The sequence below is a fragment of the Stegodyphus dumicola genome, chromosome 9, assembly GCF_044657685.1.
Source record: "Stegodyphus dumicola isolate Sdum_Otavi_A_Nest chromosome 9, ASM4465768v1".
Lineage (NCBI taxonomy): Eukaryota > Metazoa > Arthropoda > Arachnida > Araneae > Eresidae > Stegodyphus > Stegodyphus dumicola.
Window position 1 is genome coordinate 95,216,028 of NC_140776.1, and position 19,197 is coordinate 95,235,224.

A 19,197-nucleotide genomic window follows, 5' to 3' on the forward strand; every position below is an offset into this window, starting at 1 on the left:
TGCACAGTTTATTCTTCCAAAATTTTAAAAGCTTACAACTTATTCTTTTAACCGTATTCTTCTCTTTCTCTTTAATTTTGTTCAATTAGATGTACTGAACATTAGATGTACATTTCTTTTCCTTACTGTTTACTTTTTCCAGTTTCTTCTGTTTTGTTCTGCAATAAGTTATAATTTGTCAAATGCAGATCTGAACTGTATATGAATTTGATTCAAATATTACAGATTAATATGTAATTTAGATAGGTTAACATGAGACATTTGTAAGTGAAGAAACCTTGACACAGTGATTATTTTTTGGAAGAAAAAGAATAAATTAAATATTTTCATTTCAGTTCATTAAAATTAATTTAACTCAAATATAGGTTTAGAAATAAGAAAAAAATTACAAGATTCATCTACTGTTTCATGCAAACAAACAAAAAAAAAAAGTGAAAATGGCATACTATTAATAGATATGCATTTAAGAAGCACATATTTTTACCTTATTTATTATGAAAGTTCTAAATATTATTAAAATTAAATAAATCTTTTCATAATGTTTAAAGAGGGTGATAACTGGCATGGAAAATTTTCATAAGATTTATGTAGAATTCACCCTTTTTGATGAGCAGAACTTCCCATTACAGAAAATGATGGAAATGGCCACCGTTGATGTCAATGCAGCGCTGGGTTCGATTTGTCAAACTGTGAGACACGTGTCACAGTTCTATCTCAAGATTATTTGGGTGCAGTTGACCCTTCAATTTGCTCCATAAGTAAAAAATCACAGGAAGAGAGATCAGCTGATCAAAGTGGGCAGCAGATTACTGATTGTCCTCTTGTCATTGAACATTTGACACACTTGTAACAAGGTGGTCATGGCAGTGTGTGCAGCTGCTGTCTTGCTGAAAATATCCATACAGTCATTCGTCTTCCATGAACTGATCCATAAATGAATAAAACGTATTCTGGACATACCAGTACACATTAACAGTTTTGTGAAAGAATCCAGACACCGTGCACCAAACACCAAGCTTGAGATTATGCAATGGCTCTTCAAAATACCGATGGGGATTTTCTGATGCATAACAGCGGATGTTATGCAAGTTCACATATTCTGACAGGCTGAACCAGGCCTCATCTGAAGAAATGAAAAACTGAGGACCTAAAGCATGATTCAACTTCACTTAGAAACTATCAATTGAACACAACATGTGCAAGTTTGTCTGGAGGCTCTAGCTCATGCAGAAGTGTAAATTTGTAAGGATACAGATACAGGTCCCTTTTTATGATGTTTCGATGCGAGAATCTCTTAATCTCAGGAAAGTCTTGCCATTGAAGACTTTCCTGGAGGTTTTTGCCAAAGCATTTCCACACTTAATCTCTTACACAAATAGTTCACGGACGTTTTCCATAAACTGTGCTTTGCATAACACTCGAGAATGAACATGGCCTAGAGCATGCACATGTGACAGCAACTGATGTGACACCGACATCACCAGTGGCCATTTCAAGCATTTTCTATAAAGGAAAATTCTCCTGTTCATGAACATGGGTACATTCTGTGTCAAGATTCCAATTATTTCTCCAGGCCAGTTTTCTTTCCACCACTTTGTATTATACATTCACAACAAATTAATTTTCTACTCAAATATTTTAGCACTGCACTTAGGTAATACTGGCCTTCAGCAATTCCTAATTTCAGGTAATCAGTTTAAATCTAATAACATTACATGTAGTAATTATAATATATATATATATATGAAAGGTTGTTCGAAGCATTTATGTGAAGGGAACCCAGATTTAGTCTCCCCCCCCCAAAAGAATCGTAATGTTAACATTTGTTGTGTTTAGTAAAACAAGTTTTTCAACATAAGTTATATGTTAATATTTTCTCTTTAATTTTATAGAGACATAATATCTCATTCAGTTACAGACTGCTTCTTATTCAGTAATCCTATGTTGCTTATGCAAGTATTTTTAAAACTATCTCCAGATCTGTGCTCTCATGAACTGAAATTGCTCTACACAGCAGATTTTACATTAAAACTATTTAAAGAATTCTAAAATGGTCTCATTGTTGTACTGTTTTAGAAAAGGGCTACTCATCTAACTATCGAATTACTACCTTAAAAGGTATCTGCATTTCAGTGAATACAAAATTCCAATAATGATTGGCTGATTGATGGTAATAGAGTTTCAAGAGAAGATTAAAACAGAGATGTTTTCTTGTACTAAAACTCTAATTTTGATAAGATAAAAAAAATAATAATAGATTGGTCAAAATAGCTGGATCAATCAAGTTAAGGAAAAGCACAATTCACAGCACAAGCTTAAGTTAATTGGAATTATTTCTCCTTCTTCCCTGCTATGCAACAATAGGAAACCAGTATGTGTAACATTTTACACCAAAAGAGCACTGTTCCTCGGGGTTCACTTATTGTGTACAGAGATAATCGGACACAAAAATTTTCCCCCTACAACATTCAATAGTCAAAACAAAAGCCTGATTTGCTAACTGGTAAGTGTTTAAAGCCAACATGCAAGTTAGATGATTCAAAATTTCCTTGAAAGTGATGTTTTGGTGGGGGAGGGCGAATACTCAGCTAAATGGAATACAAATTGATTTAAGATACACTTGCTTTTGCTTGAGTATCACATTACTTGTTCTTACACTGTATCCCCCTACCCCGCAAAAAAAAAAGGGGGGGGGCTGTGGAAGATTTGGATAACAGATCATTTTTAGGTTATTGGATGTTCAGATTTTGAACTTTATATTGCAAAGTTAAATACCTCATGATCATCTCCCATACAAGATCAGATTATCATCTAGGTATGACTATGACGATATGCAAGGATTAGAATATCATCTCTAAAAATGGCCAGCATTTTAAGAACATAAGCAAACATCAGTATCGAACATAATCTTTTATGTCAATCACCCCCACAGAAGATCAAATTCATTTGGAATGGTAGATGGTCATTGTAAGGAGATGTTAGAGTAGTTTATGACAATTCCATGTTCCCGAAATTTTAATATTTAATGACATTTTTGTAAGAATAACAAGTATAATTTTTATTATACATTAAATATACTGCTTTTAAAATAGATAACAGATATCAGACCAAAATATTAACTCAGAAATACATGATATTCAAGTCCCATCTAGCTTTCAAAAACTTTCAGTATATTAACTATAACATAAGTGTGTATCAGTACATGAAAAACTCCAATTTTCATATGTGTTCAATAAGAGCATCACCAGTAATGCAGCAGACTTTGACCTCAGCTGACAGTAATGACAGCTGTTCATTTTACTTCACACAGGCAGAATTCTAAGTCTCCTTCACTTTATATCACACTTGAATTATATTGCAAGCAGGTGCCTCCGTTAGAGGTTTGATAGAAAATATATACTGTATTTTCATAAAGACTCACAATCGATGAAGTCTAAGATGCAGTAAGCTTTGTGTTCATTACTAAATGGCATGCTAAATATACTGCCATTTAATGTCATGATTGCCATCTAACAGCTAAATCTACAGTTACACATGATTTACAGCCTAATCTACGGATAAGCCTACAATGAAAGTTCATTGGACAGATTCTTTATGTAAAGCTGGGCAATTTTCTGCTGTGTTACAATTACTGTATTAAAAAATACAGAAAAAAATTTAAGGCATTAATTATAGTTATTGTATTAATTCTCAAAACCCTGAAATATGAACCAATCGGTATATATTTAATATATAAACATGAGACAGAAGTAAACTTTAAAAAAATATTTCGGCTGGCTATAAAAAAAACACCTTTAAATTCAAAATACACAGCTATTTATATATATATATATATATATACAGCTAATTTAAGATGGGAAAAAAAAAAAAAAAAAAAAAACTCCTAAGAATTACTTTTGATGGAGTTTTCCTCAGTTTAGCAGTAGCTAGAGCCGCTGCGAGGGAAACTTCAGATGTTTCTTGATCGACACTATTACGCAAATTTAGCCTTGGCAACGTTGCTATTCCAGATATACTAGAAGCTGATGGAGGAGGAGGAGGTGGTGGTGGTGGAGGAACATTGGATTGTGGAGAAGGTTGCTGAGGAACAACTGACAACTGCTGTTGTGATACAGATGGAGCAGAAGAGGCACGATGATGACTATAAGAACTAGGGGAAGTTACACTACCAGGAGTAGTCGGGTGGCTGGAAGGAGCAGCTAAGGAAAGATTTAATTTTTTGGCTTCATTTGTCTTCTTAAGGTATACAAATATTGTGCAGAAGCAAACATAAACTAAATTTTAACTACAAGTGTTTTTGAAAATTAATTCAGTGCATAATTATATAAAATTAAATAGAATTCCAAATACATAATTAAAAAAATTTGCATTAAAATATTAATATCATTATTTGCAATTTTACTGATTGCTTACTTTTGTGTTTCAAGTAATTCTGGTTTATTAATGACAGATTTGCTAGGAAATATTTAGCTCCTATTTATAAAGCAACTTGATTATTCTCAAAGAAATTTCCATTTCTTATTGTAATTTTTTTACACTATCTTCAGCTTGTATATATATACAGTCAAAAGTCGTTAATCCGGACTCGTTGGAACTTCGGCAATTCCGGATTATAGATAATCAGTTTAAATCTGGTAAGATGGCATACAGAAATTATAAAATTAAAAATATGAAACCGTAATTTATGAAATAAAGAACAACTATGATCTAAAGGGTATCAAAATTTACAAAAAAAAAAAGCTTAATATTTATTTGTTTACTTTATTAAACATTTCTTTCAATGTAAGTTGTTTAAGTTGCTTCATTTTTTATGTGATAATACATTCTCTTTAATTCTATAAACAGACATAATTTCTTGTTCAGTTACAAAGTTCTGCTGTTCAAGTCCTATAATTGCTGTGTCGAGAATACCGACTAATTTGTCAATCGAAATTTTTTCGTTTTCAATAACCTCTGTCACTTTCTTCGCTATCGGAATCGAATTATAATGACGAGGAATTTGATTTAAATCATATCAAAGACGGAGTACATCGAGATGAAATACTACATTTAGTAAGGAATTATAAGCCAAATAAAATAAAAACATCTGCCCTGAAGATAAGGATAGTGCTGACAGATCAACTTCCAATTCATTGCGTGCGGCGGCATTAAAGATAAACAAAGTTTAGATAAACAAACGTTAAAGTCTAAATAAACAAAGGATATGCCGTTATCCATTTTTTGCAGCAATTCCACTTTTTGTTTAATGGACTTCGAAACATATTTTCGCTTTGTAGATCCTTTACATATTAGTTAATATATATCAGAAATTCTATTTGACATAATCGAAAGTTCAAGCTTACTTTTATAAAATTGCTCTAACAGTCTGCAAAAAATAATAAGCCAAATCCAATTCGAAGATTAAGGAACAACGCAATCTGCAACATTAACTGAATTAGATAATTTTAGCTTAGCTTATACCGTCCGTTATACATTAAACGCGCATTCGTATACGTATTTTGCGCACACGCGTATTCGCAGCCGTAAAGGTCTTACGCGCATGTGTCAACGCAATGCATGCGCAGAAAGTTTGTAGCTTTGAGGTCCGGATTATGGGTGTCCGAATTAACGACTTTTAACTGTATATATGTGTTTAACTCTGTGTTAATATTGGGTTTTAAAGAAAGTTCCCTGCCACCGCAAATATCGTCTGCGCAAAAAGTTTGTGTCATCATGTTTAATTACATTTTGTCAAACGATTTTTGGCATTTGAAAGAGAAAGACTTGCTTTAGAACACTGTGTTGTGGAATTTGTAAAAAAAAATACCGTTATCATTAAGTACAAGGTGTCTGAAATGAAACTACACTCATGGACAAAAAAAATTAGCACATCAAGAAGGAGTCGTCAAAATGAAATGAAATTTTACATACGTAATGACTACTTTGATATATGTAAATGATAAGAAAATCAAAGAAAAAGGATAATTTATTTCAGAGAAAAAGACAAAAGAACGGAGGAGTTAATCTCCATTGGAACCCATCTAGTGCGAATGCACGATGCGATATCGGGCATTGAGTCATACAAGTTCTGTATGATGGCTTGACACATTTCGTTCCATATTTGCTGTAACCTTGCCTCTAGTTCGTTTAAACTCGTGGGATACCCAACTTGTTGTCCCAAATTATTCCAGATATGCTCGATTGGAAACAAATCTGGGGATCGGACAAGCCAAGGAAGGGTAGTAACAGTGTGGAGATAGTCTTGTGACACCCTTGCCGTATGAGGCCGAGCACTGTCTTGTTGAAAAATGGCTCCTGGGAGCCGTTGCATGAGTGGCAACACACGTGGTTGGAGGAGGGCTGTCATGGTGCCACGGAACAATACTAGGGGTTACCATGTATTGCAGGCAATGGCACCGCACAGGCAATGACATACACCAGCTGTGGGAGCAATGTGTCGCCGTACAGCAAAGGCAGGATTGAGGCGTTCACCATGTTCTCTCCACACACGAACACGATTGTCATAACTACCGAGACTGAATCTGTATTCGTCGCTAAAGACGACCTGGTTCCATTCCGCTGCAGTCCAATTTCCTCATGGTCGACACTACTCTAAACGGAGGCGTCGATTGGTGGGCATCAAGGGCAGCGCACATAATGGGAGCCGCGACACCAAATGTCCTTCAGCCAGGTGCCTTCGTATGGTTCGAGAAGACAGGGGCCCCTAGTGAAAACGCTACCTGTGCCTGGACGATGGCCGATGAAGCAGTTGGCTGCACACGTGCATTTCTTACGATATGGCGGTCTTCTCGACAACTGATCTGTTGAAGGCGGCCTGAGCCTGGTCTTCGTGTACATGACATCTCTCGGGTCCACTGGTCCCAACACCTCCTCACAACACAATCAGCGGTCTAATTGACGAGCTACTCACCTAGCTGACCATCCAGCTTCTATCATCCCGACGATTCTCCCCCTCTCAAACTGCGACAACTGCTCATATTGTCTTCAAACACGCGTAATGTTCGAGTTCAGCACACTCAAACAAGCTTTGGTTACCTGTTTTATACTCCACAGAGTATGACGTTCAACACCCTCTACTGGCTATGCGTAATGCGCAATCACGCTGCATTGCTAATCATTTGCATATCTCCCCGACATGTACCTTCATTGCAAGTTTCGTTACAGTCCTGCAATTATTTCCTGGTGTGCTAATTTTTTTGTCCATGAGTGTATTATGCTACCAGATTAGAACCACCATTTACTTAGAGTTCTATTGCAAAAAGTCAGCTACAGAAATGTCACCAAATGATGTGCACAGCTTTACAGACTAATGCTGGATCATATGACACTGTGACGGTTTGGTACCAAAAGTTCAAAAATAAGGACTATGACATTCAAGAAGCAGAGTGCTCTGGTGACCTACTGATGTTGATGAGGTCTGCCTGTGAGAACTTATGGAAGAAGATCAGTATGCAACCACTCGAGAGCTTGCTAAGGAGTTAGACAATAGTGCTATGTCCATTAGTCGCGCTATGCATCACATAAACTTTCCGTACAAGTTCAAGAGCCAAGTGCTGCATGAACTGACTCAAGCAGATAAGGAAAGATGTGTTTGGACCTGCACTAATCTGCTTGAATATCAACGAAAGGAGAAAAATTCTGGACCATTTGTGATGAAAAGTGGATTTACATCAACACAGGCCAAAAAGGATGTTGGTTTGTGCCCGGTGAGCCCACCGGCAGTGCAAAGCGCAATTTGACTAACAAAAAGATGATGTTTTGTATATGGTGAAACTGCCATGGTATTGTCCACAAAGAGCATGTTGGAAGAGGTAAAACCCTCGTCAGTAAGGTGTACAGCGAGATCCGTGCTAACGCTACTATCAAGGAAAAATCAGCTTCAGTGCAAAAGGTAATGTTTCATCAAGATAATGTGAGACCACATGTGTCTGCATTCACTGGATACAAGTAATTCTGGTTTATTAATTCTATATGGACTTGAATGGGATCTTTTGCACATCCAACATATATCCGACATTGCTGCTTCGGATTTCTACCTTTTTTCACAAACTTACTGGTGCTATCTTCCACTCTGCACAGGACATCTGAAATGCGGCTGATCATGATCACCAGGTTTCTAGGCCAAAGACTTTGAAAAACTATCAAAATGCTGACAGAAAATCATAGATTTGGGTGGTGATTACTACCTGCACTAAAGATACTGCTTTCATGGGTTTTTTTTCCTAACTTCATTAAGAACGTTTTTGGCGGAACACTTTGGTTACAACCAGATATTTATAATATATACAAGTAAAAACAAAACTTTTAGGAAAAATAAAAAAATTTAAAAAGGATGAAATACAATAAAAATACATAGAACAGCTTTGCATACTTTATATTGTGTGACGAATGTCATCCAGACACATACAATAAAATTTTTTAAACTAAACACATTTAAAGGCTAATAGTACAAAATTTCAACTGCAGCTTTACAAATCAGCAACAAGGAGAATATAAAAATACAACTGATATATAATAAAATACTTCAAATCCAATAATAATTTCAAGCATTTAGGTACTTTAAAATTTCTCAATCATGACAAACATTTAGCAAAAATCAAATATATTTCTAAAATGGTTTATTAAAATATAATTTTTTTGTTATTGCTGTTATCATTGTTTCATTATATGTGCAGGATGTTAAGAAAATCATAGCAATGCTTACATGCTAATTTAATGTGAATATGTTATGAAAATTTTACAAAAGTAAGAATGGATTTATATTTGCAGGAACATTTAACTGGCAATAGAGGAAAAAAAGCATAAATCAAATATTACACTGAACAGCATATATATGTGGTACCCTGTGTGCAACACAGCCACCAGAGGGCCTCACCTATGTGCCTACAGCGAGAGAGAGGTGAAAGAGGAGTATGACATATAGACATACGGTTGTCTATCCCACGCGGAGGTGGTAAGACGTAGGTCTACACGTGAAGGTGGTGAATTTAGAACTGTATGTTTCCACGAGGAGGTGGTAACTTGACTGCATATACGACAGCTAGTGCGAATATGTGCTAAGCTGCTATTTAAATTCTAAAAGTGATAAAGAACGGTGTTTATATCTACCAAGCACGAGAAGGTGCAACAGCACTTCTGTACCTTTTCTGTTATTTTCATTAAATGTCGTCTGTAGTGTGGAAAACATTGGAATTGTTTATTGACTCTAGCAAAGCTTCAACTTCCCTACCACAGAAAATCTGGGGGCCTTGTCCCGTGGCCTTCGAGAACAAGGCCTTACAACTCAGTGACGTAGAGCATGTGACGTCAGTATAGAGAGTGCACCCTTCTTTGGGTTTGAGGGCAGCATTCAGTCAAATATTATTGTTAGTTGCCATTGCTAGGAGAGAAGTGGTTGAACTGCAATTATTGACCTAAAATCTTGGTATATACCCTGCTTTTTTCGTAGTCGGACACTTTAAATTCAAGTTTGTTTTTGCAATTTGTGGGTTGTTCCAGAAACAATATAATGTCTTACATGTGTTCAGTGCCGCGATGTAACTGAAATTACAATACATATTTTCGCTTTTCCTGTTGAAGCAGATGTGAAAGTGGATACGTGCAATAAAACGGAAGGACTTCATTCCGACTAAAAACAGCAGGGTGAGGTTTCATTACTATGATTTTATTGATATTTAAAGAAAACTAGATTAAATATTCGATACGTTTAATATGTCTCTTTTTAAAGCCAAAATGATTTCCACTGAAAAACTAGTGTAAAATATTAAAAAAGTAAACAATAACGAGTGTAAAATATAATAAACTAATTAAGTCCATAATACTACAGATTTATTTAATGTATAGTAAATTTTGTTTCATGTATTGCTGAAACGCTGTGCATTGTGATTATATATTAATCATATAGCATTAAATGATTTGTAATATCTTATTTATTTCAGTTTTATTTTTAATGTACTTGTCATTATAGATTTAAAGATTTAAAAGTAATAATGTTTTTCATTTAAAAATTCAAATTTATGTTTTTCACATTACCCTTTTTTAAAACTTTTTTTTTGTCATATTTTGAAAATTATGGTGAAAATTGTAATTATATTATATTTTTAAAAATATATAAACAAAACTTGAAAACAATATTGTTATACTCAGAAGTTAACAGTGTTATTAAAAATCTCAAGAACAAATCACCTGGGCTTGACTCTCTTTCTAATGAAATGGTACAGCACTTTCATGTGGTGGATAGCACATTTCTACACAGACTTTTCAACCTTTGTTTACAATTAGCAGTTTTTCCAGCACAATGGAAGAGAGCTCGGGTTGTTTTGATTCCTAAAACGTTAGATACAAGAACCCCTTATCTTGATAATATTAGATGCATTAGTCTTTTGCCTACTTTGGGAAAATGTCTTGAAACTCTCTTCATTAACAGAATAGATTGGTATTTGAGACAAAAATGCTTTTATAATGATTCTCAGTTCGGATTTACTCCTCGGAAGTCCGCTGAAGACGCCATTATTCGCCTTTGTAATATCTTGCAGTGTGCAAAGAAAATGAAGTATACTACACTTCTTATTTTCCTGGATTTCAAAGGAGCTTTTGATAATGCTTGGTGGCCATCTATCTTAAAAATTTTAAAAGATGCTGGTATACCACATAATATCTATAACCTTCTTAAAAGCTTCTTGAACGAGAGGACGAGAGGACTGCTGAGCTTCAGCTTGGGAACGAAGCTAAGGTTTATTCTCTAGAAAAAGGCTGTCCTCAAGGCTCTGTATCCGGATCTACTCTTTGGAACATAATCATAAATGATCTTTAAAGTCATCTCGACGGTTGTTTAAAAATTGCGTTCGCAGACAACTTACTATTCATTTTCCAAGGAAGGATTTTGAATAACATTCTTTTGAGAGCACAAGAAGTTCTAGATTTTGTCTCCAGTTGGGCGATTTCTCATAAACTCACTTTCAATCCTTCAAAAAGTGAAGCTATGCTTGTTCCCAGTACGTTTGATGAACAAAATATTGCTTCTTTGATGCTCGATAATTCTCCGTTGGAATTTGTAGAAAATGTTAAATATCTTGGTGTCATTCTTGACCAAAAATTAACATGGAAAAAGCACATTGAATTCCTTTCTGCTAAATGTGAAAAAATTATTAATGGCATCGAATTGCCAAAAATACTTTTGGAGTAAGCTACGATGTTAAGAAACTCATGTATAAGCAGTGTATTGTACCTTTCATTTCATACGGCTGTCGTGCTTGGGGACATGTTCTTGCCAAGAAGGTTAACAAAAGAAATTTAAGAAAGATTCAACGGAGAATTCTTCTTCGTATTATTAGTGGTTATAGAACCTTAAGCTATGAGGCTACTTTTGTTCTTGCAGGAGTTCCGCCTATTGATTTTGAAATTGCATATAAGAATAATATTTTTGAGTCATTGGCAACTCATGCTTCGGAAGACTGTATTAATGATTCACTGATCTTCCTCATCCCGCTTCTTTAGAACCCATAAATTTCTGCGATAAAGAGACTGCTGAAATAAGTTTTCATATGGTTTTCTTTACAGATGGCAGCAAGATGAACAACAAGGTTGGCCTTGCATTTGTTCTTTTTGAAGGCCATTCCGAGATTTGTTTTCTTAGACACCGTATACGGAATGAATGTACAGTTTTTCAAGCAGAACTTCTGTGCATTTATCTTGCCGTCAAATGGATCCAGGATCATGGGACAACATCCTCAAAGTACCTTATTTGTTCTGATTCTCTTTCTTCTCTTCAACTTTTGAACAGTATTACCAGCTGCGATAAATCAGTTATCAAAACCCTAGTAACTGTTAGTTCACTTAGAATTAGAGGTATTGATATCTGCTTTGCTTATGTGCGTGCTCATCATGGTTTCTACGGAAATGAAAGAGCTGATTTCTTAGCTAAAGATTCCTTAAATTTACCCATTGATATCAACATTAGCATTCCAAAGAGTTATTGGAAGTCCTTTCATTATAAAAAGCTTTTAGCTATGTGGAATGAGGAATACATTTCATCTTGTAATGCTGAAGTCACCAAAAAGTTCTTTCCTTCTATTTACCATAGACTGAATTCCGAGTCTTTCCTCTCGTTAAATTTTAAAGTGTCTCAGTTTTTATCTGGTCACAGTAAATTTGCAAGTTATCTGTTTCATTTTAATCTACGATCAAACAATTTATGTGAATGTTCAAAAAGAGTTCCTCAGGATGTGGAACATTTGATTTTCTCGTGCCCTACATTTGATGGCCCTAGATTATGCTTACAGAACGATTTGAAAATGTTCGGAGTGACTTGACCAGTGAACTTATCTGTTTTCGTGAAGTCCAGACTGCTGTTCTCTGCTTTTGTTCGCTTTATTTATGCATGTAATTTTTAATGTTTGTTTATACATGTAACCTTTAATGTTCTAGTTAACTTACTTCTGTAAGCCCCGTGTTGTACATATGTGGTGCATGGGGAGTCTGTATGTTCTCAAAGGAAAAAATACATATATATATTGTTATACCAGTTGCTTATAAAGCTTAGAATTTTTCCCCCCTAAAATTTTGCTGTTACGTTTTTTAAGTTAAACTTTATACATTAGCAAAATGCTAAATTTTTGAAAAGCTATAGAATAGATGATGTTTTAAATGGATACAATAGAATAAACAATTATAAAAAATTAAATATACTGGAATGAAGCGCTTTTGCAAGGGACGTCCGGTATCCTATATTATCAATGCCCTTTCCTGATATGATATAGGCTCTACCACATGTGCTTCGGTAATGAGATGTGGGAACCTTGGGTAACTGCCTTGCATATTTTAAAATTTAAAACATAATTCTGCAGTGTGTTCCTTTCAAGATGTTGTCAATTAAATTTTCAGAGAATTATTATTTTTTCCCCTTTACAATTCCTTAAGGATACATATAAGTAATCCAAAAAATCAAACCTCACACATAGTTACAGGCACAACTTTCGATCCAGAGAGCTACGAAATTAACTATTATGATCATAAACTCTAATGTGGACATATCAAGATTTTGCTAAAGAGTAACATAGAATAGTAAGAATTCACATCGCATTTAAAAAAAGTGTTTAATAAAGACAGTCGTCAAAATTAAAATAAAATGATTTTTTGTGACAGATTAAAAATAGATCTTTGGTTTTTATTCTGTAAGAATCTGGATCACTGCAAGTTTAATAATTATGTTAATAATAACAATAACACCATTTGACAGTTTAAAACAATGTTGACATTAAAAAGTATCATTAAAAATAAATTTTAATGTATTTATATCAATAAATAAATGATGAAATATTCCTTTTTAATATTTAGTTTATTATAAAAGATCTACACTAAAATTTGTTTAAAAAATAAATGTAATAACCGAAAAAGCTAGTTCTTTTATTTTACCGCCATACTGAAGAAAATTAAATATTATTTAAAAAAGTCTGTAAGAAAAAGTTGGTTCTTGTAAAATGCTCAATTTATTCATATTTTTCATGTTTACATAAGAATGAAAAATAATATGCAATATTTCGTTTGAAGTTCAAAAGCTCAACATTTTCGCGTTATGAAGTGTTGGAAAGTTTATCCAATCTATGGAAAATAAAATGAGACTAACATAAATAATTATTGATCATCCAGGTAAAAATTTTTATCAAGTATTAAGAAAAATAAGCTCAGATATCTGAAGTCTTAAAGCATGATATGTAATGAATGTTAAGATAGTATCATTTACTTAATAATCTCCTATTTACTTTACATCAGAATAACATAAAATCAGCTTCTCTGATCAATTAGCGCGCTGTGGGTTCACTCACTTCGAATGCAGGAGAGAGATTTCTTTGCACTCCTCATCATGACGTCACGAGAGAGCTGGACGGCCTTATTTCTCGAAGGTCACGCTTGTCCGCGATACTTGGATACTTCAGAGAAGGTACTGTGAAAACTTTGCTTTATTTCTTTTTTAGAGATAGTAATACTCCTGTTTCATTTTTAAAGAGGCGGAAAAAATCGGAAAGACTGTTCCAGAAAATGCTAAAAAAGCTGGACATTAAAAAAATTATCCAAAATTCTGATGCCTTTAGAATGAACGTTGAATTTGTTAGTGGTGTCGTTAAATCAATTGCCGAGGATCGGACGCCTACAACAAGTATTGAACACTATCCGTTAGAAATTGATCATCTTAAATTAGCTCAAATTGAGAACCAGATTGAGCTAGAAAATTTAAAATCACAATCATTATCAGGTGATAGAAGAAATACACAGACTCGTGTTGAAGATATCATTAAAAGTGTCAAAATACTAACTATAGCTGTACCCCAGAAACCGTAAGCTCTGCATTAATTTTTTCAGTCACCCGAGAAAGCTTTTACTAATAAAAGTGTACCAGTGGAGTTAAAATCAGAAGTGTTGATTAATTTATTAGGTGATAAATGTAATAATTTTTAAACGCATGTGTCTGAACAAGAGATCTCAGATTATGATAAATTAAAAACTCTAATCTTGAAAGAATTTCAGCCGACACCGCATGAATGTTTGAATGATTTTAAAAATGCTCAGAGACGTTCATCTGAATCGCATGTTCAGTTTGCGTCTCGACTTAGTGCAACTTTCAATTATTATTGTAAGTTAAGAGAAGTAGATGACTTTAAGAAATTGTGTGGTCTTATTGTATCTGATAAATTGTATGAAACTCTTGACTCTAAAACAAAAGAACATATTAGTGTTCGGGAGGGCCAAAGTTGGTTCCTACCTAATCAACTGGGCAGAGAATGTGATTTATTTTATTCATCCAGGGTTAAATCTTTAGCTGATACCAGTAACACGCGAATCAAAACTTCAGAAAATAAAAAACTTAATTTTTCCAGAAACAATATTAGAAAAGCTCAGAGCAATTGTAAGTATTCAGGGAAGCTTGTAAATCATAATAGTAGTAAAACAGAACTTTTTTGCTATGTATGTGGGGATAAAGGCGAATTGTTTCATTTTGTGAGAAATTGTTCCAAACAGTTAGAAAAGGAGAAGAATTTGTCTCCAAAAAAGGTATCTGGCTTAAAGATTTTATCGGATAATGCAGCTAGAAATAAGTTAGAATTTATTGAACTGTTGATTGACGGTAAGAAAATAAAATGTTTAATAGATTCTGGAAGTGAATTGATAGTTGTAAAGAAATCTCTTTTTCTGAATAAAATATCATGTGGATGTATAGAACTCAAAAGTTCGTTTGGTCACGTGGTTAAAGGGGAAACGGCTAAGTTTATTTTTTCTTTATGCGAAAGCAAAAAACAAATAAAGCAAGAAGCAGCAATGGTTTATGACTTGATAACGAAATGTGTTATGCCGCCTTCTTGTCTAGCTGACTTCTGTTCTGAGGGAGTGATGATTATACAATATGAAAATGATTCCATCTATTCGGAAAGGAATTTTTTGTCAGGAGACAGGGAAATAGATTTATCGCACATTAAGGATAAAGGATTACGCAATACTGTTTCCACTCTTATTAATGAGCATAAACCGTTAGAAAAGCCACGCAGTACAGACTAAAAATGAAAGTTATATTAAAAGATGAAATTCCAGTTTCTCAGTGTTTGAGGAGAATTCCTTTTACTGACCAAAAAATTGTTGATGATTTAACAGATGAATGGTTAAAGGATGGAATTATAAAACCATCGTGTTCAGAATATGCTTCGATAATTGTTTCATGTAGGGAAAAAAATCGGGCAAGACAAGAATTTGTGTTGACTTCAGGCAGTTAAATAAAAAAATAGTTAAGGATTCTTTTCCTATGGCACAAGTAGAAGAGGTTTTAGATCGTTTGGGTGAAACAAAGGTTTTTTCGATGTTAAACTTAAAATATGGTTTTTTTCATGTTCCGGTGGAGGAAAACTGCACTAAATATTTGGCATTTATTACACATGCAGGCTTGTACGAATTTTTAAAAGCACCTTTTGGTTTGTGCACGTCCCCTAGTGCATTCCAAAGGTTTATTTATAATGTGTTTAGAGATTTAATTCGGGATGACACTGTTGTTACTTACATGGACGATTTTATTATTCCAGCATGAAATGAAAACAAAGGTTTAGAAAAGTTAAAATGCATTTTAGAAGTAGCCAAAGAATATGGTTTGGACATCAATTTTAAGAAATGCCAATTTTTGAAAAGAAAAATAGAATTTCTCAGGTATGTTATTGAGGATGGCACAATTCGCCCAGGGCTGTTCAAAACTTCCCGAAACCCAAAAACCTTAAGCAGATTCAGAGTTTCTTGGGTCTTACTGGGTATTTTAGGAAATTTATTGCCAACTATTCAAAAATAGTGAAACACATAAGCGATCTTCTTCGTAACGGAACAGAATTCAAATTCGGGCTTAAGCAAAAAGATGCATTTAATAAATTAAAAGAACTTTTATCGACAAGTCCAGTTCTTCATATTTTTAAACAAGGAGCACCATTAGAATTGCATACAGACGCAAGCAGTCACGGTTTCGGTGCTGTATTGCTATAAAAGTCGGATGATGGGCAGTTACACCCCATTTACTTCATTAGTAAAAAAAACTAGCCTACAAGAGAAGCTATCTAGCTATGAGCTTGAAGTTTTAGCTATAGTAGAAGTTCTAAAGAAATTCAGGAATTACCTTTTAGGATCTAAGGTCAGAATAATTACGGATTGCGATGCTTTCCAGAAGACTATGTTAAAAAAAGATTTAACTACTATAGTGGTGAGATGGGCATTACTTCTAGAAGAATTTGACTATGAAATTGTTCACAGATCTGGGCAGCAAATGAAGCATGTGGATTCGTTAAGTAAAAACGCTGACATGATGGTTACTTGTTCTCAGGGAGAAATTACAGCCAAAACTGCAGCTGCGCAAAGAAGTCATGAGCGTCTCCGGTTGCTAAAAATCCTTAGTCGAGAAAGGACTAAAGAAAGATTTCCTAGTGAAAAATGGAGTATTAGACAAGTTCGACAGTGGTCGCGAGTTACTTGTGGTACCCGAAGCATTAGAGCTAGAAATCATACGTAGTATACACAACAAAGTACACTTCGTAGTATCTGAAACAGAAGATCTGCTGAAAATAGAGTTTTATATTCCTAACCTTAGAAAACAAATTGAACAAGTTATCTCAAACTGTGTAGAATCCATTTTGTGCGACAGAAAACGAGGTAAATACGAAGGGTTACTGAATCCCATACCAAAAGATAGTATCCCTTTGAGCACTTTTCATATCGATTTTATAGGACCATTACCTTTGACAAATAAGAACTACAATCATATCTTAACTGGGGTTGATGCATTCACAAAGTTCATGTGGCTCTATCCAGTAAAGTCTACATCAGTTCAAGAGGCATTCCAGAAGCTGAAACTGCAACAATCAATTTTTGGTAATTCTTTGATAATTATAAGTGACAAAGGTACGGACGGCGTTTACCTTTAAGACTTTGAAGATTACTGTAGTCAAGAGAAGATCCAGCACATATTTACAACTACAGGCCTTCCTAGAGGAAATTGATAACTGGAAAGAATTCATCTCACTCTGATTCCAGTCCTATCCAAATTATCCATAGATGATCCAACCAAGTGGTACAAATATGTTGGAGATGTAAACCGTATCTTGAACAGCACTACGAGCAGAAGCACAAAGAGTTCTCCATTTGAGCTCCTCACTGGTGTTAAAATGAGAAAACGAAAAGACGAATCGAAAGATTATGGAAATTCTCGAAGAAAGAAATATTATGATAAAAGATCGAGAAGATATGAGAGGAAGCAAGGAAAAACATTCTAAAAATTCAGGAAGAGAATAGAAAAACATACAACAAGAGAAAAGAGGCACATGTATACAATGTGAACGACCTAGTTGCCATACAAAGAATGCAGTATGAAGGTGGTCTGAAGTTAAGGCCAAAACAAAGTTCTTCGATCCATACCGTGTAACAGCAAGGAAAGGCAAAGATTGGTACCAGAAAAAGTGGGACACCATGAAGGTCCTGGATGTACCACTACAGCAGCTGATCACATGAAGCCTTGGACTGTTCCCATCTAGGACTGTGTGTGGTTCTTCCGCTTTTTTTTTTTTTTTTTAATTTATTTTCAGGTGCTGTCTTGACGTTCCAGTGTCACTGATTCGTGTTTTCGAGGGCGGAAACGGAGTCAGGACAGACGAGCTGTGGTATCTCTAAGTGCAACATAGACACCAGAGGGCCTCACCTATGAGCCTACAGCGAGAGCGAGGTGAAAGAGGAGTATGACATATAGACAGACAGTTGTATATCCCACACGAAGGTGGTAAGACGTAGGTCTACATGTGAAGGTGGTGAATATAGAACTGTATGTTTCCTCGAGGAGGTGGTAACTTGACTGCATATACAACAGCTAGCGTGAATAGGCGCTAAGCTGCTATTTAAATTTTAAAAGTGATAAAGAAGGGTGTTTATATCTAACAATCACGAGAAGGTGCAACAGCACTTGTATTTAATTCAATCTGTACCTTTTCTGTTATTTTCATTAAATGTCGTATGTGGTGTGGAAAACGTTGGAATTGTTTATTGACCCTAGCAAAGCATCTTCAACTCCCTACCACATATATTTAATCAATCATGATCCCAAAGATAAAAATAAAAAATATTTTGCCTTTCACGTATGCTATGCAGTTATGCCCCATATAATAAACCGCTCCAGCAATTAACATCCTACACAATGAAGGCATGCCAATCAAGCATTATGTACAGAGTTGAACTAATTTATTTTACTTTCTGTGCAAAAGTAACATGTAAGAAGTAAACTGGCAAGCATACGTATTTTCTAGGCTTAAAATGTAATTTTTGAAGATTTACTGTATTGGTCTCCAGGAAGCATCACAACCAAAATGGAAAGTTTATCACTGAATTATTGAAAGTTACACTGTTGCTTGATAACACCTCTGGCCACTTGAAAGATTTCGAAGATACACTAGAGCTTAAACGAGACTTTTTGAAGATCTTGCACTTGGCTTTCAATACCTCGGTTCATGACCTTAATTCATTCTTGAAGGCCATTTGCCAACCAAAAGTATTTTTCCCACTGGAATTAGAGTAAAATGGATTAGTCTGTTCCTGGATTACAGATGACTGCTTAGTTAAAATTAACAGTAGTATTTTGCATGTTAATTCATAAGATAAGAACAATGAAAATCCTTAAATCTAAGATAAGAAAAA

At 34.6% G+C, this 19,197-nt stretch overlaps 1 protein-coding gene across 2 annotated transcripts in view; it reads right to left on the reverse strand.

Moving 5' to 3' along the window:
- The window catches only part of LOC118199540 (uncharacterized), a 148,494-nt gene that overhangs the window by 64,224 nt on the left and 65,073 nt on the right, over positions 1-19,197 (reverse strand). For both annotated transcript variants that reach the window (XM_085823781.1, XM_085823780.1), the window contains exon 6: positions 3,895-4,199. In XM_085823781.1, the coding sequence (XP_085679907.1) occupies positions 3,895-4,199 (305 nt within the window). The remainder of the gene's footprint in view (positions 1-3,894; positions 4,200-19,197) is intronic.